General features: G+C 45.5%; 1 protein-coding gene across 2 annotated transcripts in view; it reads right to left on the reverse strand.

Annotated features, from left to right (window-relative positions):
- MCM3AP (minichromosome maintenance complex component 3 associated protein) overlaps nt 1-26631 on the reverse strand; it is a 99069-nt gene that overhangs the window by 67048 nt on the left and 5390 nt on the right. For both annotated transcript variants that reach the window (XM_063116079.1, XM_063116080.1), the window contains exons 4-8: nt 24509-24587; nt 21269-21416; nt 16599-16795; nt 4813-4952; nt 2395-2592 (exon numbers count right to left, since the gene is read on the reverse strand). In XM_063116079.1, the coding sequence (XP_062972149.1) occupies nt 2395-2592; nt 4813-4952; nt 16599-16795; nt 21269-21416; nt 24509-24587 (762 nt within the window). The remainder of the gene's footprint in view (nt 1-2394; nt 2593-4812; nt 4953-16598; nt 16796-21268; nt 21417-24508; nt 24588-26631) is intronic.

Genomic DNA, 26631 nt, shown 5'->3' on the forward strand with positions numbered 1-26631 from the left:
ATTCAGTCCCGTAACCAGATCGGAACCCAGACTGGAATGGATCTAGATAATCAGTAGCCTCCAAGAGTGCCTGCAGTTGCTCTGCCACAACCCTCTCAAGTACCTTCCCTAAAAAAGGAGTGTTTGCAACTGGGCGGTAGTTGCCTAATACCATCGGGTCCAGGGTGGGCTTCTTCAGGAGTGGTCGCACTACTGCCTCCTTAAGGACAGCAGGGACCACCCCTTCCCAGAGGGAAGCATTTATCACCCCCTGGACCCACCCAGTCAGACCCCCTCAGCTTGCTTTTATAAGCCAGAAGGGACAGGGATCGAGAGGGCAAGTGGTCGGCCGCACTGCTGCAAGCACCTTGTCTACATCATCAGGCCGCAATAACTGGAACTGATCCCACAAAATTGGGCAGATGGTGGCATCAGACACCTCAACTGGAGCTGCACTAAAAACAACGTCAAGCTCGCTGCGGAGAGAAGCGATCTTGTCCTCAAAGTGTGATGCAAAAAGGTCACAGCGGGTCCTTGACGGAGCCAGGGCCCCATTTGCTGGGGAGGATGTTAGCAGCCCCCGGACCACCAGGAAGAGCTCCGCTGGACGGCTACTCAAGGACACAATGGAGGCAGCAAAATAAGCCTTCTTTGCTGCCCACACTGCCACGCAATAGGCACGATTATGCGCTCTACAGCGTGCTCGGTCATCTTCGCTTCGAGTCTTGCGCCATTTGCGCTCCAGCCGATGTCCAGCCTGTTTCATTGACCGCAACTCCTTAGTATACCAAGGAGCAGAGCGGGCTCTACAGGACCGGAGAGGGCACTCAGGTGCGATCAAGTCGATGGCCCTCCGCATCTCACCATTCCACAGTGAGGCTAGGGCCTCAGCTGGATCACCAGCTCTCTCCACTGGAAAATCCCCAAGAGCATTCAGAAATCCATTGGATTCCATCAGTCTCCTGGGGCGGACCATCCGAATGGGTCCCTCACCCTTGCAGGAGGGTAGTAACGCCGTGAGTTCAAATCTCACCAAGAAATGGTCTGACCATGACAATGGGGTTACTTGGACCCCCCCAATCTTCAGATTACCCATCTCACAGCTTGGAGCAAAAACCAAATCAAGGGTATGCCCTGCTTTATGTGTTGGGCCAATGACAAACTGAGACAGTCCAATGGTTGTCATGGAAGCCATAAAGTCCCGAGCCGGAGCCCCAGAGACAGCCTCAGCATGAAAGTTGAAGTTGCCCAGAACCACCGTCCTGGGTTCCTCCAACACCACACTCGAGACTGCCTCTGCCAGCTCAGTCAGGGAGGATGCCGGGCAACAGGGTGGGCGGTATACCAGCAGCATGCCCAATCTGTCTCTCTGGCCCAACACCAGGTGCAAACCTTCAAGGCCTGCTCCAAGATGGAGTGGTTTCCTGGTGATAGAGATGGAAGTTCTATGAATCACGGCGACCCCCCCACCCCGTCCCTCCAATCTATGTTGGTGCTGCACTGAGTACCCAGATGGGCAGAGCTGAGTCAAATCAACCCCACCCAGCTCACCCACCCAAGTCTCAGTAATGCATGCCAGGTCAGCCCTCTCATCCAGGATTAAATGATGAATAAGAGAGGTCTTATTGAGGACCGACCTGGCATTAAAGAGTAGCACCACAAGGAAGGAGGGCTCAGTGGATGAGCTACCAGGTACATGAGAACTAGAGGAGGAGAGTAGAAGGGGAACAGTGTGAAGACACCTGAAACCCGTTCTACGCTGATGTTGCAACCCCTTCCTTCCGCCCCAAATCACTGGAATAGCAGCTCCCCCTCCATGTGTCCCTGCATCACGGCTTCCCAAAAACATCTTTACCTACACCATCTATGCACTCACTTACCATTCAAACCCACACTCAGTCATACAAACAACACAGTCACATTTCTCACTTGTGGTAACCAGCCACTGGTCACAGATGAACATCAGGCTACTACCAACTAAGCGATAAAGTGCTTTTTTTGTCAGTAACCACCAGCTCAGACCCCATCAGCATATATGTGGCTGAGGGTGGAATCCAAGTATGCATGCTTAAAGCACAAATCTGTTTGCTTAAAAAAAAGTGCCTTTCTGGGATATATTGGTAATACAGCTACAGGTATAAAATGTAATCAAAACAATGCTCTTATATACAGTATATTGCTCTGTGTGTGTGTGTGTGTGTGTGTGTGTGTGTGAGAGAGAGAGAGAGAGAGAAGACTTTTAAACTTTGTACTCCCCCACATACTGAAATCTCTTCATCACCACCCCATTCAAGTGAATATGAAATAGCATTGCCTGATATCACCTTCATGATTCCACTCTCCTTTGGATAAATCTAATAAATAACTACTTTTTGCAGTCTGTCAAATCAAGGGCCTCACCCAAAGAGCAGTTACCTTTCTTATCCCACGAGTTCTATTCCACACAAAATCGTACCACTCTCGGTAGCAGCCTCCTCCTTTGTCCATAATTTGAGTTACTAAGTAGTCCATGGTCATACTCAACACCTCAGAAGGCCTCAGTTCATGTGGTAAAGGTTCTTCTTGATCTGCTGAAGACCTACTGTATTCTTTAATTGCTGCTGTATGGTCAACCTGAGCAAGAGAAAATAAAAATGAACTACGTAGCACAAGAACAATTCCTACTTTATTCAGCCATGTTCCATTTGCAACACAAGGGAAGACCTGCAAAAGATTGGCCACTGTTTACATCTCTCAATATTTATTCACTGAGAAAATTAACATATAACTGTTAATGGTTACATTCAGATGAAATGCTAAACCACTTCGTTTAGCTTAACTTTACATTGTATTTTATATTATGGTTTTATACTGTTGTTTTATACTTTTAATGTTTTTAATTTCTGTGAACCGCCCAAAGAGCTCCGGCTATTGGGTGGTATAGAAATGTAATAAATAAATAAATAAACAAACAAACTGTGGTTTGTTTGTACATCCAACCCCACATGATCAACGACAATTTATTTGCAGCCAATACACCAGAATCTGAAATGATGGCTTGAAGCTGGCTTTTGAATCTTGTGTTGACTTGTTGCTATGCCAAGCCCACTATATTGCCTTAATTTATTATTTATTTAATTAATTAATTACATTTATATACCGTCCCACAGCCGAAGCTCTCTAGGCGGTTCACAAAAGCTAAAAACAGTAAACATTAAAAATATTAAAAATTTAAAAACCATCAGAGGCATGAAAACAGTATAAAAACAGCAGCATCCATTATTATTTTATTATTATTAGATTTATTTATATCCCACCTTTTCCCCAATACTGGGACTCAAGGCAGTTTACAAAATTAAAATATATGCAATTAAAATTTACAAAAGTTAAAATAGAATTAAACCCACTGTAATATTAAAAACATTTTAAAACAATTAAAAAAAACAATTAACAAATAATTAAAAAATCCAGTTCATTAACACAGGTCCAAAGTATTCCCAAAGGTCTGTCAGAACAAAAAGGTCTTTTCCTGCCTCCAAAAGTAACAAGGAGGGAGCCAGTTTAGCCTCCCTGGGAAGGGAGTTCCAGAACCTTGGAGCAGTCACTAAGAAGGCCCTCTCCTGCATACCCATCATGTGTGCCTCTGATGATGATGATGATGGGGCCTCTCCTGAAGATCTCAGAGCACAGGCAGGCTCATATGGGAGAATACGGTCCTTCAGATAACCTGGACCCGAACCATATAGGGCTTTATAGATCATAACCAGCACTTTATAGATCATAACCCAGGCAAGAGTGCTTAGAAAATGAAGCATTGCTGGCTCGGCCATGCTGGGAGTTGTAGGATTTTATTGTTATTTTTAGTCCACTGTTTAGCCCAGGGGAGGGCAACCTCTGGCCTAAGGGGTGGCCAAATCCAGCCTACAGAGGGTTGATCACCCTCCAAAGGCCCCTCCGCCTCCCTTTCTGAAATCTTGACCCATCCCAATGGCGCCCATGACCAAGGGAGAGGAAGCCTCATGTTATCTCCAGTCTCAGATCAGAAATAACAAAGGGACTCTCCTGTACATAGCCAAGGCTGGGCCCAAGAACCCAAGTATGAGGCAGAGGTGGGGGTTGAGCTCCAAAATACAAAACTACTCTTTTGATCTCAAGTAAAGATCGTGCTGAAAGGTAGCCCTTTGCTTTGTAGCATGCCAATCTGTTAAAACACATACACAGTGTGTGTGTGTGTGTGTGTGTGTGTGTGTGTGTGTGTGTGTGTGTGTGAAAGTTTAAAACAGAATAAAAATCAGGAGAGGCAGGGAGCCTGGTTGCTGTCAAGAGACAGATCTGTAGTCACATCTATTAGATCACGGCTTGATCAGGCCAGTTTTCTCTCCCTATTTTCCTGCCCCCTCCCTGACATTCAACTGCCCTGAACATCTCTCACCTAGAGAGCTCAGGCCTAGATGGCTTTTGGGAAGGGTTGGGGGAGAGAAATTAATGTATAACCTAATATTTTTCTGTATGCTAAGGAAATACCACGTGTAGATGTCCTTACTTGTCTGTCAGTGATCCTGCTTTGCTAATCCTACTGATAGGTAGAGGACCATTCATTATTTGTGTGTGTATGTTATGGGGAAGACACACTGATGATTTTTTATTGGCTGGATATTGTAGACACGAAGAATACAATCCAAGTCATACACCACAAAATCATGCCAAGAGCCTACAACACAGCAAGAAGAGAACTCAGATCTTGCTTTGGCTGCAACATCACAGTGTATTCAAACCCAAACACCAACAAAATTGTTCTTAGAACGGGTCCCAGTAAGCGGCATCTTCCCATGGAAAGTGTTTCTTTACTAGTACCTTGTCAGTTCCTGGGAGCATTTCAAAGAAACTAAGCTGGTTTCTCGTCTCTCTCATGTAGCGCTCTTTTTCTGGACACATATCTGGGCATGTGCCAACAAAAGTTTTAGCTTTGCCGAGGTCCATTTGTTTTACTCGAGCTAAAAAATAGAGAAATCAAAGATTAGACAGTCTGCCCCTCTGATGATTTTGTTTCCACTTTTGGGGGGGAATGTTAATGCCTATGAGCAAGCCAGTCTTGACAATGACCAAAGCAGCAGGACCCGAGCAATGTAGCACATTTTAAAACCCAACAGTGCCGCGCTTCACAAACATATTTATTTATTTATTACATTTCTATACTGCCCAATAGCCGGAGCTCTCTGGGCGGTTCACAAAAACTGCATTGGTTCACATACCAAACTGCATGTTTGCTGCTTCTCTGCGATTATGAGCTGGAGCAGAAGACATTTTCCAGAAAAAAAATTATACCACTATAGTTTTCCATGGAAATTTTTCCATTTCTAAAAATGCATTGTTTCATAAAACTGATTGGTAACATAATGAGTGGGAACAATACCAGTTGAATTGGGTAATTTTAACATTGTAAACTCTTTTCAGATAATTCTAGCATTATTCTCACGTTCCATCCATATGAGAGTAAGCCAGATTGCAGCTTGTGGCCCTGTTCTCTAATTCTGTTTTCATCCTCTACACATTTACGCAGGTTCTATTAAACATATGGACGAAACTTGAGAAGATGGTTTATAGCAGGAAATACCTGTATCTATAACGTGCAGCTCTTGGGAAGTGGGATAAACCCAACCCTTTCTGAACAGAGGACATTATCTGAACAGAGAACATGCCAGACAGCTGAAGGTACCAAACTTTGCATTACTACACACCTGAGGCTGGACTCCTGCCGCCCCATCACACATCACATTTGGGGGCGGGGAAAAGGGGGAATAGGAAACACTTTTTTGGTGGGTGGGGGGCTGAAGGACTCCTCAACTGGCCCTTTCTGGGCCAAATGTCAGGGGAGAAACCACATCTCCTGCCCCCTGATGGCATCTAGTCCCTGGCCAAAGCAGGGGCTAGAACTCTAGCCAATGTTTCAGCTATGGACTGGTTTCATCTGTCCTGCATACTCACGAATGAGGAAAGGCGCAGCATGGACAAAGTTGCCCCAACCCAACCAGGATGCTTCACCTGTACCTCATCCTCCCCAATGCAGAAAGGCACAGCATGGGCAAAGATGCCCTAACCCAGGTTGTGGCTAGAGTGCTCCGGCCGCCAGCTAGGTCAGTGGCACTTTGTTGCTTTGCCCACACTGTGTCCTCCTCAATGTGGGAAGGCAAAACTGCCCGAAGTTTGGGGACACTTCGCCTGTACTGCACCCTCCCTAATATACCTGCTCTACATCCTCCCTGACGGCTGAACATGTGCACTACGAGTGATCCCCCAACTTCAGGTGGTGCAATGCAAGAAAGACACGCTGCTTACCTGTAACTGTAGTTCTTCGAGTGGTCATCTGGGCATTCACACATATGGCCTTTGTGCCTGCGCTGAGCTAGTTCCAGAAACCTCACAAGCTGAGAACATTTTAGGCAGGAGCCCCTCCCCCACCATCCACTGAGCATGCTCAGGGGTTCCCGCCCAAACTCCCCAGTTCCGAGACCGCAAGCAGTCCCACTGAGAATTAACACTACGTTTCAGGTTGACACCTTTAGTGGGGGCGGTGGATGGGTTGTGTGAATGCACAAATGACCACTCGAAGAACTACAGTTACAGGTGAGCAACCAGTCTTTCTTCTTTGTGGTCTCTGTGCATCACACATATGGGCAAATAACAAGCTGACTTACCGGTGGAGGGTGGTGTCAGCTGAACCGTCACAGGATGGAGGAAAGAACGGCACGTCCAAAGGTGCAATCTCTCCGGGCCCTGAGATCCAATCGGTAATGTCTGACAAATGTCAGTGGGGTTGACCATGTGGCTGCCTTGCACAGGTCTGGGATAGAGACCCCCCTTTCGAAGGCTGTGGAAGTAGATACTCCTTTTGGAGTGAGAGCTAGAATTTGGCCAGTTAGAGGTATGTCAGCGATTTCGTAGGCCAACTTAATCGTTTGGCCTATCCAAGATGAAAGTCTCTGTGCCGACACTTGTAGTCCTTTTTGGTGACCTCCATAGCATACAAAGAGGTGTTGGGACTTACGAAATGCTGTTGTCCTTGACAGGTAGAAGGCCAGGGCCCTTCTGACATCTAGAGTATGAAGCATACTTTCCAAAGGGGATGACAGTGATGGAAAAAAGGCTGGTAACGTGATGTCCTGGTTGAGGTGGAAAGAGGAAACAACCCTGGGAAGGAACGCTGGGTCCAGTTGTAGGACAACCTTGTCCATATGAAAAGTCAGGTAAGGAGGATTAATGCGTAATGCACATAACTCTGACGCTCTGCGGGCTGAAGTTACTGCAACTAAGAAAACTACTGTAAGAGATAACAGACAGAGGTCCGATGTCATGATAGGTTCAAATGGTTTAGATGAAAGGGCCTTTAAGACTACCGAGAGACTCCATTGGGGAACGATGGAACGTATTGGAGGGAGCATATTTTTCATACCTTTCATGAAGCGTTTGACCTGAGGGTGTATGAACAGTAAAACCGTTTACAGTGACATGGGAGGCAGAAATGGCTGCTAAATAAACTCGAAGAGAGGAGTACTTAAGGCCTTTTTCAAAAAAGGGAATAAAGGAATTGTAGAATCACAGAAATAGAGGCTGAAGTAGGGTTGGATGCTTTAGTAGCAGCAAATTTGCAGAAAGCTTGGCATTTGTTGGAATAGGATTTTAGTGAAGTCAGTTTTCTGGCAGCCTGCATGACGGCTAATATAGGTTGCAGGAAGAGGGATTCTTGCTGTGACGTCAAATTCTCCAAGCTGTCAGCTGTAGCATGTCCATTTCTGGATGGAAGACGCAACACAATTCCCTAGAAATAAGATCATGTCATCTGGGCAATCTGATGTATTCCCTTAAGGATAGTCTGAGTAGAGGCATGAACCATGGCTGTCTGGGCCACCAAGGCGCGATTAGTATGGCATCTGACTTGTCCCTCCTTAGTTTTACTATGATTCTGGAGATGACAGGTACTGGGGCAAACAGGTAGAGCAGGGGACCTGACCGGTGGAGTTGAAAAGCATCTCCCATGGAGGACGCTCCCAGGCCTGCTCGTGTGCAAAAGCGGGAGCATATAGCGTTGTGAGACGAGGCAAAAAGGTCTATTGATGGATGGCCCCACAAACAGAAAATCGTGGTGCACACAGGTTGCAACAGTTGCCAGTCGTGGTCGTCGATAAAATGGCGGCTGAGGTTGTCAGCCAAGGCATTGTTCCATCCTGCAATATGGGGCGCTGACAGGGTAATATTTTGGGTGATAGCCCAGTGGAAGATCTCTAGAGTCAACATAATCAGGTCCGTTGAGCAGGTTCTGCTTGTTTGCTGATGTATCAAACCGCAGACATATTGACCATAAGTATGAGTATGTTGTTGCTTGACAGGATGCGTTGGAACGCAAGTAGAGCCTTACTGACAGCCTGGAGTTCTAGCACGTTTATGTGTTTCATTCTGTCTGCAGAATTCCAAAGGCCCTGGGACCTTTGATTAGAGGCCTTGATTAGAGGCCTTGATGGGGGTGGGGGCACAGTCTAGACCCTGCATAATGTTGGTTCTCTGCAGCGGTGAGGGTTCATCGTATTGTAACTCTGAAGAAGCCACAGCTGGAGGGGTCTCGTGTGGAGGCAAGCCTAGGGTATGACGTTGACAGTAGCTACCATGAACCCGAGAAGTCTTTGAACTTTGAACACTGACACAGTCCTGTGACGTAAGGTACGAGCAAGCATTAATAATGTGGTTGCCCTGTCGTGTGATAGGAAGGCCTTGGTTAAGGTAGAGTCTAGGATTGCCCCCAAGAATTTGATGCGCTGAGTGGGGAGAAGTGTGGACTTTTGATCGTTGATGCACAGGCCTAACGACCTGAGGGTTGACCATGATCGCGGTGTTCTTTAGGGCTTCCAATTGCGATTTGGCCACAAGGAGCCAGTCATCTGGGTATGAGTATATTTCGACTCCTAGGGTTCTGAGGAATGCGCACACGGGGGCCATGCGTGGTGAAAATTCTGGGCGCTGTGGCCAGGCCAAACGGGAGCACCTGGAATTGAAAAATGTCTTCTCCTATTATGAATCGAAGGAAGTGGCGTTGATCTGTGTGGATGGATATGTGAAAATAGGCGTCCTTGAGGTCCACAGCCGTGGAGGAGGGGAAGGATAGCCGCCAAGGTGGTCATCCGGAATTTTGTCGTCTTAATATAGGTGTTTAGCTCTCTTAAGTCTAATATGGGGCGTAAGCCCCCGTCCCGTTTCGGGACTGCGAAGTATCGGGAATAGAACCCGTTCTTGATGTCGTGAGGGGGTACCCGTTGAATGGCTCCTTTCTCCAATAAAGAGATTGTCTCTTGTATGAGGGGAAGAGAGGCGGGGATATTCTTCATGATTCCGCAAGAAGGGGCGCTTACGAAGGTGGTCCTGTAGCCCTGTTGTATGATGTGCAATACCCAGGTGTCTGTAGTGATGAGTATCCATGTACGAAAATGGTGTGCTAGAATGTTTCTGAATCTCGGGGGACTGAGAGGATAGGTCAGAAAATGCTCTTTTTCCAAGTGCCTAGCTTTCTTCTTTTTTCAGGGCTCGTCCCCCGCCCGCTTCTCCCTTGCTCTCGACAATTTCTTTGCCATAGTCAGAGAAGAGGCGCGGCTAGAGGCTGGTAATTCCTTTGAGGCAGAGTTCCGGGACAGAATCTCCGGAGGTGGATGGAGCATCGACTCCATTAACCCACAAGTGGATGGAGCCGTGGCAGATCTTGGTGGATCAACAGCGGCTAATGCCCTCTCCCAAAGTATTGCTCTAAGGCGATCTGCCCGGTTCTTATGGGCCTGTCTTGAGAAGCTGAGGCAGGAAGAACAAGATTCAACTTTATGTGCCTCTCCTAAGCACAGCAAGCATAAAGAATGTCCATCTGTGGAGGAGATCTTTTGAGAGCACTGGGCACACTTTTTAAATAAGTCTTTCTGTGCCATAAGCACAACAAAACTTGCGAGAGTCGCAAGATCTACCTATATCAGAGAAAAATAATGATAGTATGTGTGTGTGTGTGTGTGTGTGTGTATTAAAAAAAATATGAACAAGAGGAACAAGAACGGAATAAAAGAAAAAAAGGAGATCAGGAAGAAAAGAGAGTTCTCAGCAAAGGTAAGGAGGAAATACTAAGGCGAAGTCTCACGGAGCTGCGAACTCTGTAGCGGTCAAAAGGAACTGGGGAGTTTGGGCGGGAAACCCCGAGCATGCTCAGTGGACAGTGGGGGAGGGGTTCCTCCCTAAAATGTTCTCAGCTTGTGAAGTTTCCAGAACTAGCTCTGCACAGGCGCAAAGCCCATATGTGTGATGCACAGAGACCACAAAGAAGAAATCACTTGGCCGGCACTGGAAGGCGCTACTCCTTCCAGCGCCACCCAAATCCCCACTGTTATCTCAGACTGGAGATAGCAGCAGGGATTTTCCTGTGTGCTGCTTCCCCCCCCCCTTTTTACCACATATAGAAATATTTATTCATTTAAAACATTTATATCCCACCCTATATCATTAAGATCTCAGAGTGGCGTACAGATAAAAACATACATTATAAACCAATAAATATACAGTTAAAAACAAATTAAACCATGATCCAAGTAAAAACAATATATAATTTAAAGCAATAAAAGCAGTTAAAACGATGTGCCAGTGAGTTTAACCATCAAACGCTTTGTTAAAAAGCCATGTTTTCACTTGGCGTCAAAATGAAATCAATGTTGGCACCAATCGGGCCTCCAAGGGGAGGGCATTCCACAGCCGGGGTTTTAAGTGTCTGGATACTTTAGGGGAGACTGGCCGCGGGTGCAGCGGGTTTTAGAACAGGGTTAATGGTTTTATGGTGTGATTGCTTGCTGCTAACCTTCTTTTACACTTTCCCTTCTTTCCTTTCCCCTCAGCTTTCGCTGCCTGACCAGAGCCTTCCGAGTTAGATTTTAGTTTGTTCATTCGAGTGCTGGTCTTGAGTGTTTGTACTGTGTGTTGGGTACTCGAGACAGATTAGGGATTCTGCTGGTGTACCGTCCACCCCGCTGCCCCACAGACTCCCTGCCTGAGCTGACGGAGGTTGTCTCGGACCTGGTGTTGAGGACCCCCAGGATGGTGGTTCTGGGGGATCTCAACTTCCATGCCGAGGCTGCTGTATCCGGAGCGGCTCAGGACTTCATGGGTGCCATGACAACCATGGGGCTGTCTCAACATGTCACTGGCCCAACACATGCAAAAGGACACACATTTGATCTGGTTTTCTCGACTGGACAGGAGGATTGTGAGCTGGAAGTGGGGAACTAACATCCACCCCCTTGTCATGGTCGGATCACTTCCTATTGAGGTTTAGGCTCTCGGCAGCCTTTCTCCTCTGCAAGGGTGGAGGGGCCTGTTAAAATGGTCTGCCCCCGGAGGCTAATGGACTCGGATGGACTCCAGAGAGCTCTAGGGGATTTTCCTGCTGATATGGCTGGTGCTCCTGTCGAAGCCCAGGTTGCTCTGTGGAATGCAGAGATGACTCGAGCGGTTGACACGATCACGCCGAAGCGTCTTCTCCCTCTGAGCAGAGCCCGGCCAGCTCCTTGGTATACACCTGAGCTGAGGGCAATGAAGCAAGAGGGGAGACAGCTGGAACGCAGCTGGAGGAAACTCATGCTGAGTCTGATCGAACACAGGTTAGAGCTCACTATCGAGCCTACTCTGTGGCAGAGGGTGGCAAAGAGACAGTTCTTTTCCACCAGCATTGCATCATCTCAGTGTCGTCCGGCGGAGCTTTTCTGGGTGGTTCATGGCCTGTTACACTCTGGGCCAGGGTGTGAGATGGCTGAACCCTCTGTAGCATGCTGTGATGAGTTTGCACGGCACTTTGAAGATAAAGTCGCTCAGATTCGTCTTGAATTGGACACCACACTTAATGCAGTTCCACTAATAGAGGTGTTCAGAGTGCTGTCTAGGCCGGTTTTATTGGATGAGTTTCAGTTATTGAGGCCTGAGGATGTGGACAAGGTGCTTGGCCAAGTCCGGTCAACCACCTGTCTTCTTGACCCTTGCCCTTCATGGCTTACTACATCAAATAAGGAGGGGCTCGCCGGCTGGGTCCAGGAGGTTGTAAATGCCTCCTTGAGGGAGGGAGTGGTGCCAGCCTCTTTAAAAGAGGCGGTAATTAGACCATTCCTGAAAAAGCCAAACCTGGACCGGGAAGACATTAAAAACTATAGGCTGGTGGCGAACATCCCCTTCCAGGGCAAGGTGCTTGAGCGGGTGGTTGCAGGACAACTCCAGGCACTCTTGAATGAAACGGATTATCTAGATCCATTTCAATCGGGTTTCAGGCCTGGTTTTGGAACAGAAACTGCCTTGGTCGCCCTGTGGGATGACCTTTGCCAGGAGAGAGACAGGGGGAGTGTGACCCTGTTGGTTCTCCTAGACCTCTCAGTGGCTTTCGACACCATTGACCATGGTATCCTTCTGGATAGATGATCTGAGCTGGGAGTTGGAGGTACTGTTCCGCTCCTACTTGGATGGCCGATTCCAGAAGGTGGTGCTGGGGGATTATTGCTCTGTGCCGTGGCTCCTAAGCCATGGGGTTCCACAGGGCTCTATTTTGTCCCCTACGCTGTTTAACAGATACATGAAGCCGCTGGGGGAGGTTTATCCAGAGATGTGGACTGAGGTGTCATCAATATGCGGATGATACCCAGCTCTACCTTTCCTTTTCATCAAACCCAGGTGAGGCAGTGGCTGTTCTGAACCAGTGTCTGGGCACGGTAATGGACTGGATGAGGGCTAATAAACTGAAACTCAATCCAGACAAGACGGAGGTACTGCTAATGGGTGGTTCATCTGTCCGGCGAGGTGATGTTTGCCCTGTCCTGGATGGGGCTGCACTCTCCCTAAAGGATTGGGTCCATAGTTTGGGGGTGCTCTTGGATCCAGAACTGTCACTTGAGGCACAGATGAACTCAGTGGCAAAGAGCACCTTTTATCAGCTTAGGCTGATATACCAACTACACCCTTATCTGGACAGAGATAGCTTAGCTACAGTTATCCATGCTCTGATAACCTCTCGTTTGGATTACAGCAATGAATTATATGTGGGGCTGCCTTTGAAAACGGTCCGGAAACTTCAGCTGGTACAAAACAGGGTACAAAACAGGACTGGCCAGTGAGACCACATTACGCCAGTCCTTTTACAACTTCATTGGCTGCCAGTCAAGGTCCGGGCCCGATTTAAAGTGCTAGTATTAACATTCAAAGCCCTGAACGGTTTTGGGCCAGGTTATTTGTAGGAACACCTCCTCCCATATGTACTTGCCCGGACCTTAAGATCATCCACAGGGGTCCTTCTCCATGAACCCCTGACAAAGGAAGTGAGGCAGGTGGCAACTAGGAGGGCTTTCTCCACTGTGGCACGCCGGCTGTGGAATGAGCTCCCCAGAGAGGTCCGCCTGGTGCCTACACTGTACTCCTTTCGTTGCCAGCTGAAGACCTTTTTATTCTCTCAGTATTTTAACACTTAATTTTAACTTAAATTTAAATTTTACTGTTCTAATTCTGTATTTTAATCTTATATCAATTTCTGCTGCGTGATTTTATCATGGTTGTGCTTTTTATGCTGTATTTTGTATTTGTGTTTTTAGACTATTGGATGTTTTATTATGGTTTTAATTTTTGTGAACCTCCCAGACAACTTCGGTTATTGGGTGGTATAAAAATGTAATAAATAAAAATAAAAATAAAATAAACCTGCTTTCTCCTTAAAGCGTGTGTGCGTGGTTTTATTTATCAAAGGGCTGGCGCTTCCTGGCTAAGGACAGGGCCAGGGAGGTGGCTGCCTGGGAATTAGGATGTTTGGTCCTGGGCCTACACTGCAGGGGCGCTGAGTGGACCTCAGCCTTCCTTCACAAAAACAATTAAAACTATGTGTAATTTGGAGAATTTGGCTCTCAAAGGCTTTGATAAAGAGCCATGTTTTAACTTGGTGCTGAAATGAAGCCATTGTTGGCGCCAGTTGGACTTCCAAAAGGAGGGCATTCCACAACCAGGGTGCCACAACAGAGAAAGCCCTCTCCCATGTCCCACCATAATGTGTCTCACATTGGTGGGACGCAGACAAGGGCTCCTCCAATAGATCTCAAATCTCAGGCAGGCATATAGTGAGAGGCGCTCCCTCAAATACCATGGTCCCAAGCTATTTAGGGCTTTAAATGTCACTGCCAGCACCTTGAATTCTGACCAGAAGTGTATAGGCAGCCAATGGAATTCTTTTAAGACTAGTGTTATATGGTCTTTATAGGATGTTTCAGTGAGCAATCTAGCTGCTGCATTTTGCACTAGCTGCAACTTCTGCGTCATCTTCAAGGGCAGCCCCACGTAGAGTGCATTGCAGTAGTCTAACTGGGAAGTTACTAGTGCATGCACTACTGTGGCTAGGTTGTCCCTGTCCAGGAAAGGCCGTAGCTGGCGGATCAGCAAAAGCTGACCCCAAGTACTCCGTGCCACAGAGTCCACCTGGGCATCCAGTGACAATGATGGGTCTAGGAGTATTCCCAAGCTACGGACCTGCTCCTTCAGAGGGAGCGCCACCTCATCCAGAACAGGTCGCTTACCCAATTCCCGGACTTGGGAACCACCAATCCACAGAGCTTCCGTCTTATCAGGATTCAGCTTCAGTTTATTGGCCCTCATCCAGCCCATTACAGCCTCCAGGCACTGGTCCAGCACCTTCACAGCCCCAGCTGACTCCGACTACAAGGAGAAGTAGAAATATACAGACTGACCAGCTTCTTTCTGTGATCCACTAGTAAAAAGAGCCTGTGTACTTTTGTCTGGTTTGAAACACTTCTGAGTAACACCTGGATTTCATATTTTCAACATTTCTCCTTTTCTTGCTTCCAGTAAACCTAGGGACAGTTCTGTAACCATCACAGCCTGATTTGATTATCTGCAGACCCCTCCTCCCGCACTTTGTCTTGGGACTCTGAACATGCACACTCTGTGAATTTTCCATCATCAGTGTTTTTTCTTTCTTTCTCATCTATCCCACTCCTCCTCCAAACATGAAGAGATGCCTAATGAAGAGTTCTGGAGAGAACTCTTGAAAAGCTTGACCTTTTGCTTTGCCTAATAAAGTGATTATGCTAATACGGATCTTAAAGGATTCAAAAGAATCTTGTTAGCTTGGAAAACGAGGCTGAAACTAACAAGACAAATTCAACAGATATAAATGAAAAGTACAAAAAATCAAGGCACACATAGAATCATAGAATAGCAGAGTTGGAAGGGGCCTACAAGGCCATCGAGTCTAACCCCCTGTTCAATGCAGGAATCCACCCTAAAGCATCCCTGACAGATGGTTGTCCAGCTGCCTCTTGAAGGCCTCTAGTGTGGGAGAGACCACAACCTTCCTAGGTAACTGATTCCATTGTCGTACTGCTCTAACAGTCAGGAAGTTTTTCCTGATGTCCAGCTGGAATGTGGCTTCCTTTAACTTTAAAGGATTAAATAATAATGGACACCCATTAAATAATAATGGACACCCATTATTCCGTGTCTGGCACTCTGGGAGGATCGAGAAGAGATCCTGGCCCTCCTGTGTGTGACAACCTTTTAAGTATTTGAAGAGTGCTATCATATCTCCCCTCAATCTTCTCTTCTCCAGGCTAAACATGCCCAGTTCTTTCAGTCTCTCTTCATAGGGCTTTGTTTCCAGACCCCTGATCATCCTGGTTGCCCTCCTACAGCCAAGCCAGTACCCATATAGGATGGGTACTGGCTTGGCTGCTGTACATCTGAAAAGGATCTAGGTGTCTTTCTGGATTACAAGCTGAATGAGCCAGCAGCTGCTAAAAAAAGAAAAGTGTTAACAGAAACATAGTGCCCAAGTCAAAGGAAGCAATAATTTTGCTCTATTCTGTGCTGGTCAGGCTGCATCTGGAGTACTGTGTCCATTTCTGAGTGCCACATGTTACTAAAGCATGTCCAGAGAAGGGCGTCCAGTGCAATATGGGGTCTGGAAACAAAGTCCTACAAGGAATTGTTGAAAGAGCTGATTATACTTTGCTCAGAGATGATTAAGAGGAGACATGATAGTGGTCTATCTGAAAAACTATCACGGTGAAGAGGGAGAAAACTTGATCTCTGTTGCTCCAGAAGGCAGGGCTGGAAAAAATGGTTTGAACTTGCAGGGAAGCAGATTTCAGCTAAACATTAGGGAAAATGTCTTCACCTAAGAGCTGTGCTACAGTAAAACTAATGATCTAGGGAGATGGTAGGCTCTCCTTCGCGGAAGCAGAGGCTAGACAGCCACCTGTCAGAGATGCTAAAGCTTTATTTATTTGTTACTTAATAAAATATTTTGGTCTCAATACCTTTGGTTATTATAAAAATGTTTTATAATTAATGTATAATTAACATGGTATATATTTTTATCTTGTCTAGTAAAACATGCTAAATAAGATCACAAGAGATTTTAGTGTACTGGGGTGGGGTGGAGGGGAGGAAATCCAGAGAAGTGTCCAAATATTTTCCAGAACTCCCACATCACTGCTCTGCGGCAATCTTTAGATGGTTGCAGGGTGTGTGGGACTTTTCCCACCCAATCTGTATCCCAAACATCTTCACCTGAGTTCAGTAACAATGCTTACCTTGACGCATGATCTTATCTCTCTGGTCCAAAAGGTGGTATTTGTCCTCAGATGTCTCTGCCACCATGCCTATAAGGTTACTGAAATTGGATGTTGGCACTTCTAAGTTCTCTGGGCTATGTCCTTCAGTTACAGAATCAAAGGTATATGCTTCAAATTGCAGAGATTTTTTAAGGCCAGGTTTCTTAACTGGAGAACTATAAACAAGAAATGTTTTAGATAAGTTCACAATCCATGAAAGAGGGGAAGCGAGGGAGGGGAGAGAGTTGGTCTGGAAATTGGAGACACATGAGCCTCCTATCCCCCATAATGGCCTGGCCTGCTGAGTGTCTGTGCACACACTTGCATCATGTGGAGCGCAAGGGAAAGGAACAGGGTTCTGTTATACTTTTCGCATGTATGCGCCGCACCTGTGGTTCATCTGGTTTTTGCAACACAATTCTAAAAGTAACACCAAATCAAGTACCCACATAAAAATATTATATATGGGGAAAAAGGTGTTGCCATTCATCAAAGCCAAACATTCTAGGAACTAAACATAAATAAACTTTAAACAAATAAGCTTGTCAAAATCTCTACACCAGGGATGTCTTGCATGGGGAAACCTGGCCCTTGATGGATTTCCCCGGAGCCCCCGGCTTCGCTTTTGTTCACAAGCCAACACTGGAACTCACGGACACTCCGGTCATGGTACACACATCTCCCTTCTCCCAGCCAGGGGAATTGCTGGATTGCTCGGTGCCTCTTGTGCACAAGTCTCCCTTCTCCTTGCTGGTGCCTTTTGTGTACAACACTGGTTATTGCCTGCAAACATGGAGTTTGCCTTCTCTACAGCAGCCGCACACTGGTTTGATATTTTCATCGAGCTGTCTACCACAACCCCAGTATCCCTTACTTGTCCGGTCACCGCCAGCTCAGATCCCATTAAGTTATACTTGAATTTGGGGATTTTTTTCTCCAATGTGCGTCACCTTACACTTGGCTTACATTGAACCGCATCTGCCATTTGGATGCTCACTCTCCCAGCTTGGAGAGATCCCTTTGGAGTTCTTCACAATCCCTTTGTGTTTTAACAACCCTAAATAATTTGGTGTCATCGGCAAACCTGGGCACTTCACTGCTTACTCCTAATTTCACATCATTTATGAACAAGTGAACCACCCAGAGTTGTGAACCGCCCAGAGAGCTTCGGCTATTGGGCGGTATAAAAATGTAATAAAATAAAAATAAATAAAATAAAGTTGAAAAGAATTGGTCCCAATATCGATCCCTGTGGGACCCCACTATTTACTTCCCTCCATCAGGAGATTTACCATTTATTCCTACTCTTTGCCTTCTGTTCTCTAACCAGTTACTGGTTTATAAGAGGACCTCTCCTCTTATTCCATGGCTGCTAAGTTTGTTCAGTAGTCTTTGGTGAGCGACTTTATCAAAAGCCTTTTGGAAGTTCAAGTAAACAATGTCCATTTTAGAGAAGTTTCCTCCTTTGAAGTCAAATGTGACTGTGTTGGATTTCCTGGGCAATTTCCCACTTAAGTATATATTGAATCTGATAGCACTGTGATCACTGTTACCATTTCTGTCAACAATATTTCCATCTCACATTAGGTCCTGGACAACACCACTTAGGATTAAGTCCAGGGTTGCCTCCCTTCTGGTCAGTTCCATGGCCAACTGTTCTAGGACACAGACATTTAGGACATCAAGAAATTGAACCATTTTGTCATGACTGGAATATGCATTTATCCAGTCAATGTGAGGATAATTGGTCATCCATTATTACAACACTTCCTCGTTTGGAGGCCTCCCTGATTTAGTTTTCCATCTCAAAGTTACATTAGTTTTGGGGTCCTGTATTGTCACCCACAGCACTTCTGTGGAAGAGTTTCCCCCATTTAGGTGCTCTAGTCTACTTTACACAATGCCCTCTTTGATGTAGAGAGCAACACCGCACCCAGTACACCCTTCCCTGTCCTTCCTGTAGAGTTTATATCCAGGGATGACCGTGTCCCACTGGTTCACTCCATTCTACCAGGTTTCTGTAATCTTCATTATGTCCAGGTTCTCCTTTGAAAACAAACACTCCAATTCTCCCATTTTGTCTCGGAGGCTTATAGCATTTGCATAGGAACACCTATACTCAGTGTGTGTCCCCCTCCAGATGTCTCTGCCGTGTCCCATTTTCACTGTTGCACTTTAGCCTCTTTGATTGGCTATCATGTTCTATCCTGTACTCATGGCCTACTTACTCCCCTTCTACATTGGGACAATCAAAAACATGTTCAGATTCATCTCCTTCACATGATTTAACCTGAACCAGATGCTTCCCAGCTCCTATTGGTTTTCCCCCCGGGATTTAGTTTAAAAGCTGCTCTGCCACCTTTTTATGTTAAGTGCCAGCAGACTAGTTCCATTTTGGTTTAAGTGCAGTCTGTCCCTCTTATACAGGCCTGGCTCGTCCCAAAATGTTCCTCAGTGCCTAACAAATCTGAACCCCTCCTTTCTGAACCATCGTCTCTGTCGTGTATTATAGCGGCTCCAGCTTTCTCTGGGAGACGAATGAGGCAAAGGGCTAGGCAATTTACAAAGCTTTATTGCAAGCAATAAACACTTCTGTAACACAAACTAGGTACCTTCTGTGAAACTCCTCCTTTGGCAAAAACTATGCAAACTAAGCAAGGCAATTGTCCATTCAAAGAAAAGTAAAGGCTTTTTAAATATCTATAACTTCAAGGTGATTGATGCGTGGGCGATTTCTATGCAATCTGTCCGCCTGTCTCTTTGCCACTAACTTTGCTGAACATTTTAGTTTCTGGCGATTCCTAGCATCTAGTAAGGTTTCTGAACGCTCACCCCCGGAATCTGACTCCCTGTCCCCTGAAGGCATAGAATTTGGCCTTGAAGAGATAGACTCTGGAGGGGGCAGATTTCCAGCTGAAGCCTCTCCTGTGTGAACCTCTTTCCCCACTGGCTCAGCGTCTTCTGAGTCTGAATCTGTTTCTGATTGATTACCTGCATCACCTGCTCCCAATACAGGAGCAGTAGGGCTATACATGACAGTCTCATCCACTCACTGAGACTTCTCAGCTGCACCTGTCTAGCTGGCCCTGCACGTGGAACTGGTAGCATTTCAAAGAAAGCCCCCTTGGTGGTCCTGGATTTCAATCTCCTGCCAAGCAACCTAAATTTGGCTTCCAAGACCTCATGACTATAGAACCAATTGTCTAACGGACCTCAACAGCACACCTGAGCCCACCTCTGTCAGCTCAGGTTACAAGCCTGTTGAGCAGTGGCATGAGCAATACACCAATAGAATCCCTGATCTCCCCAAACACAAGGTGCAAACACTCCAGACCAGTAATCAGATAGACAGGGAGTCTGCAGAGGGAGATGGAATTCCTAGAGACCACAACAACCTCCACCTCCCTGGCTCTCAAGCCTACCCTGATGCTGAACCAAGAACCCTGGTAGGTACAGCTAGGAGAGACTAACTCCTCCATGCTCACCCACCCAGGTCTCAGTTATGCATGTGAGATCGCCCTGTCATCCACTATTAAAGCATGGGTAAGGGAGGTCTTATTTTGAACAGATCTGGCATTTAAAAACAGCATCTGGAGACCCAAAGGCAACCACCAAACCTGCAGATCAGAGGAAGGCCGGAACACGGCACAGATGTTAACTGTCTGGGCTGTATTCCCCTCACCTTGCTAGCCCTCCTCCCAACCCCATATCTCCCTTGATCCATAACCTCAAATGCCCTTTGGCATGATACTCCTCCTAATAGTTTCTGGTCTGGTGCACGGGAAAACTGGAGGCCCCTTTGTATTATATACAAAGGGTTAGGCTCTTAAAAGACCAGTGGCTGACTCATCATCAATATTTATTTATATCCTGCTTTCCCCTTTCAAAAAGCCCTAATATTAGGCAGCTAATATTATCATAGAAAAACAAATACAATACCAAACACAATAATAATAATAATAATAATAATAATAATAATAATAATAATAATAATAATGCTCATGAGGGAGGGATCTGTCCCTGAGTGGGGCTGCCCCACAGCAAGGGGAAGGTCAGGCATATAACTGTGGCCTTCAACCTACTAATCTGTTGCAGCTTCAAACTATACAGAGTGTAAAGCTATGTGCTAATTAGTGAAGCCAGCCTCTAGTGGCTGAAAATCTAACTGCAGGCTTCAACCACATGGGCACACTTAAATTAACAAAAATTAATACATTTTAAGAACACAATAACCCCAAAGTGCATATTCCTAAGGTCCCCTTAGTATACATTCTACATTTCAGGTGTATAACTTTCATGGTCTTGGAGCTATGGCAATGACAGACAAGCAAACAAAGACACATACTCTTTTAGGATTATAGGTAATCATATCATTAAAATATATAGTTTAAATTTATTTGCTACAGTGCTGAATCATCATTCCACGTTTGGTTGAAATTGATCAAATGATATTGAATCTGTAAATCTTTAAAAATCTTGACTGGCTACACTTGCGTTTCAAGACGATGGATGGAATTTTTACTATGCCTAAAACCATCCTAGACAGATGTAGAACAAATCCTGAAAGTTTCATAATATCAAAGACATACAAACAAACACTTCCTACAGAAGATCAAAGCAGAAGAAAAACATTAACAAAGAACGCATACCTCTTATTTGACATGTTTCCACTACCACTGGAACGCATTAAAGAACTGCAATGTGGAGAATGCTGATGAGTCAGCTGGTCATTGCTTTGCCTCCTGTCACTTTCGTCTGCCTCTTGCTCCTTGGACAAATAGTCTTTCTTATTTGGACCTTTGCAAATTGAATGACATTAAAAACGTAACAAAGGACATACCTTCTTTTTGCCACTATATATTTTGATTCTTTATAAATGTACAGCATTTCAATATAATATTGTAATACTCTAACTTCCTGCACGACATATAGTCCAATGGGATTCTCTATCCACGTCCAGTAACTTAACAGGTAAGACACATCCAACAATGTTAGACATAAATATATAAAGACAAAGGCAAAGAAAGAAAAATTCAAGAAGGGGGTATGGAGCCCAGAAAACAAGCTTTGAGTAATGTACTGAGGGGGTGTGGATGGCATTTAGTAAGGAAGATACCCAGGAGAATTTGAGGAAATCTGCTTAGAGATTCTGGGTGAGTTTCAAAATCTCTGAGAATAGAGAGCAGATTTCTTCAAACTCCCCTGGGTATCTTTATTACACACTTATCTACTTTCTCATGGCCAGAGTTCTTGGTTCATCCAGCCAGATCAGACTACCTGGCAGCTTCATGAGTTTCCATAAACATAAAATCAATTGTTCTGCAGCCAGAAAGATCCTATGGATCCCTGCTGTTAAGGTCAAAGTCTAGGTACCTTATGCCATAATTCCCAAATTTGTGTAATGCAGCAGCCCCGAGCAAAGGGAAGCAATTTCTGTAGCACATAAGCACAATTGGTCTTCACGGTCCCATATGCTAATCATATTGATCTGATTAGCAGATTCTTCTCCCACAAGTTGAGCCTGACGTGCTCTACAAGCTTGTATAATACAAATTGCAGGGACATATCCAATAAGGAGAAGAAGAGGTCAAAGGACCCAAATATATAAAATTGAATTTTTAAAACTTTAAAAAATGTAGAAAAATTACATTTTGTCATCATAGAAGTGATATATGAAGGAAGTTCTACTGAATCAGACTGACGTCAGACTGGTTTCAGAAGACACAATAGTCAACAGTTTATTAAATAGTCAACCGTTGCATAAACAGTCAACCACTGACTATTGTGTCATCTGTTGAGCCTTTTACACACAAGGTTATTTCCTTCAAATAACCAATGCAAATATTCAACAGAGTTGACTATCTGCACAACTGTTGATTATTGTGTCATGTGTCAGGCTCTGTAGACTATTTCATATGCCTACAGAGTCGTGAGGCAAAAGCAGCAGAAACCCCTGCCACGATTGCCCAGCGGGGCTGTATAGGCATGTGTCAGCCATCCCGGGAAGTGCGTGGTGAGCTGACCATCAGTGCCTCCCCCGGTGCTTCCTGGGACGTGCACATGCTGTCTCTGGGTGGGGCACTTGGATTGGCGGTACCCCAGGTGTCCCCAAGAACGTGCACGTCCCTTCGCCCCCGCACCCCATGATGCCTTTGGATATCAGCTCGAGGAGGTGGAAGGAGCCGATATCCAAATAGATTGCGGGGCAGGGGCAAAGGATGTCTCTCACGGCTTGACGTCTAACGTCAAACCGCAGGAGATACCCTTCCGCTAATATTGGAGCGGCGCACGCATCTCCTGCCACTGTCAAGTGGTGGTAAATGGGGACAGGGGATGCTAGGATCCTATTGTCCCCCACCCCCATTCACCACTACTTTGAGGCGGATGAGGGTGGGAGAGTGGTGGCTAATGGGCACAGGGGAGGCTGCAATCCTAGCGTCCCTTGTCTTTGTGGATAGGGAGCGTGCGGAGGGAGACACTGTCAGAACAGCTCCTCTGATAGCGTCCTGCACCATGCGCCCCATACCCACAAATGGCAAACGAGTGCATGAGAAAGGAATACAATCCCTTCGTATTACTCCGCCATACACTCATTCACCATATGGAGAGCACGGAGGGGGATGCTGTCAGAAGAGCTCTCCCGCCAATAAAGACATAGGAGAGCCGCAGGAGGAAAGTCAGGTGGCAGCAAAAGCAGCTCAGCATTGGCTCTCCTGCATCTTCCTCCCCCCCTCCGCCCTCCCCACTGAACAGCAGCTCTGGTTCCCGCTTTCCGTATCAGGACACCGCAGAGATATGGAAAGCGGGAACCAGCTCTGCCATTCGGTGGGGAGGGCAGGAAGAGTAATACTCAGCCATGTGTTAATAGTCTACTACAGGGATGACTATTAGTACCCAACGCGACATGCTAATAATCATCCATGGAGTGGACTATTAACACAGGGCTTCCCATTGTAGAACAGATGTAGGTCCATTCCCTATGCCCTCAGCACAGCTCTTACTTTCTTCTATGTATGAGAACTACTATTCACCCCTATGGAAAACTAAATGTCACTTATGGAAAATATAACAGAGGGAACAAAACCGCCCCCAACAAACAGGTGGCCCAGACTCTACTAAAAGGAACTCTGTGCAATATAGCTCTGCGTGCACAGAGGCTTTTACAACAGCTTACAATAAAATTAAGAAGTAGAAACCAACAACTCTATAAAAGTAGCATCCAAATAAAATAGATTAACAGACGTTACACAGCTAAACATTTCTTGGGGAAGTAAAAAGTGTTTCACCTCGCTCCAGAAACACATCAGACTGAGTGCCAGTCAAGCCACTCTAGAGAAAATGCTCCAAAGCTAGGATGCCACCATTGAAAAGGCCCCCTCCCTGGTAAGCAGCTGCTGCTTAGATAGCAGGGGAACTCTGAGGAAGGCTTCTAATCTTATCAGATCTTCACAATGGCTGTGTTCAGACATCACAATAGCTAGTGATCTTTACCATTTTTCAAGCTAGGAGCCACACCGACCTCAGGCACTGTCACCGAAGCCACTTGTGGGCCTTTCTCAAACCATAAGGGGCCTCTCCTCTTTGTCATCCACTCCCCACCCCAGTCAAGTGGTGATGCTTTATACCAGAGCCCCTGCTGAAGGTTAGCAGCTACTGCAAAGGGACAGCAAGTGAGTGAATGAAAGAGAGGCGGAGCGTCGCACCTGGGATGACTGCGAGCCACCAATGGCTTTCAAACCTTGCAATAAACTACGGTTTAGTGAGATATGAACAACCCTAGCTGCTCTCCAACAGAGGACTCCGCACTATATGGGTCCTTTCTCTGAAACACAAACTCATCATGATAGCAGGAATATTGCTAGTTTTATAACTATCAGGTAACAACTTACTTTGTTTCTTCTTATGCCAAAATGTAACTATATCTTTGTTTAAGTCTTTTGCTTTCTTTCTAGCCAAAGCTGCAGATGCCTGGGGGAGGAAATTCAATGGAAGAGTCAGTTAGGGTCAGAATGATATATAAAATACAAGCAATGCTAAACATCGGCTTACTATATGAACTTGAGATTGTTCCTTCTGTTTGGAAATAGAATGACATCCTTGTGAGGGCAACTCCTCCAAATTGGCTGTGGTGGCAGAACTTACACTGAACTTCTCATCTCTTCTAGTGGTTATCAACCCTCAGTTTGAAACACTGAAATACCCACTTCAAGAGAAAGTATTCCACCTAATTGGGTGCCAACCAAGCCAAATTTAAAAGGAATATTAGAATATTGAGAACCAGGCACAAACTAGTGGAAAAGCACAGAGAACGTAATATGGAAGGGGGCTTCCTCCAGGTATGTCTGAAAGCAAATTGATCTCCACTTCCTACCAGAAGTAGTAGACTCTACTAAAAATGAATGGAACAATACCTCCCTTCCCATTGAAAAGAAGGAACATTCATATTAAGTCCAATGTTCCATTTTCTCTCAGAATAGGAAAGGGATGTTGGAAAGCTGTGCATCCCAACCAAGCTGGCTCTATCTGCTGCTGAGCAGGAACAAAGGACCTACGGAAGAACTCTCTGCCCAAAGGCCACATCAGTGGCAGCAAACGTATCCCTTTTGTAAAAACAAATGAATGCAGAAACCAAGATTCTAACTGTCCTCTAAAGCAGCATTCAAGTCAAGCGCCACAGATGTAGTATTACGGTACACTGACTATTTAAATCAAGTTTAAATCAAGACTATTTAAATCACTGATTAAATCAAGTTTCCCAATAAAACGTTTTCATATATTTCTTAAAGAACTGCCCAGGTCCGGGCCCAATTCAAAGTGCTGGTATTGACATTCAAAGCCCTAAACGGTTTGGGGCCAGGTTATTTGAAGGAATGTCTCCTCCCATATGTACCTGCCCAGACCTTAAGATCATCCACAGGGGCCCTTCTCCGTGAGCCCCTGCCAAAGGAAGTGAGGCAGGTGGCTACTAGGAGGAGGGCTTTCTCCGCTGTGGCACCCCGGCTGTGGAATGAGCTCTCCAGAGAAGTCCGCCTGGCACGTACACTGTACTCCTTTCGTCGCCAGCTGAAGACCTTTTTATTCTCTCAGTATTTTAACACTTAATTTTAACTTAAATTTAAATTTTACTGTTCTAATTCTGTATTTTAATCTTACATCGATTTCTGCTGCATGGTTTTATCCTGGTTGTGCTTTTTATACTGTATTTTAAATTTATACTGTAGAAATTTATTTATTTTTAAGTCAATTTAAATGTTAGATTTTAACATTTAAAATTTTAAAATCCAATTCATGCTCATCAACTATTACTAAATGCCTTGGAGAAATGTCTTGACCTGGTGCCAAAAAGTTAACAACGTTGGCGCCAGGCAGGACCCATCAGGGAGATCGTTCCACAGTTGGGGGCCACCACAGAGAATGCCCTCTCTCTTGTTGCTATCCTCTGAGCTTCCCTCGGAATAGGCACCCGGAGGAGGACCTTAGATGTTGAATGTAATGTTCGGGTAGGTTTATATCGGGAAAGGCGTTCTGTCAGGTATTGTAGTCACAAGCCATGTAACGCTTTATAGGTTAAAACCAGCACCTTGAATCGGGCTCAGAAACATACAGGCAACCAATGCAAGCTGGCCAGAGCAGGTCGTATATGCTCAAACCTTCTGGTCCGTTATCAATCTGGCCGCTGCATTTTGAACAAGCTGCAGCTTCCGAACCATCTTTAAAGGCAGCCCCACATTGCATTGCAGTAATCTAACTTGGCGATTACCATAGCATAGACAACTGAAGCCAAGTTATCCCTAGTAACTGTCCACAGTTGCTGAATAGATATTACTAATTTCTAGAAATATTTATTTCCATAATATTTGCTACAAGAATAACAGCCCACAGTCATGGACAAGGAAGTTCCAATGATTACAATACTATTTGTGTTTAACTGTAAACTAGAGAGCAGCCAACATTACTCAATTGCTAACATTTTGCATATTAAAAGAGGCACATCTACGCATTTCTAGTAGTA

Source organism: Elgaria multicarinata, chromosome 2 (genome assembly GCF_023053635.1).
Source record: "Elgaria multicarinata webbii isolate HBS135686 ecotype San Diego chromosome 2, rElgMul1.1.pri, whole genome shotgun sequence".
NCBI lineage: Eukaryota > Metazoa > Chordata > Lepidosauria > Squamata > Anguidae > Elgaria > Elgaria multicarinata.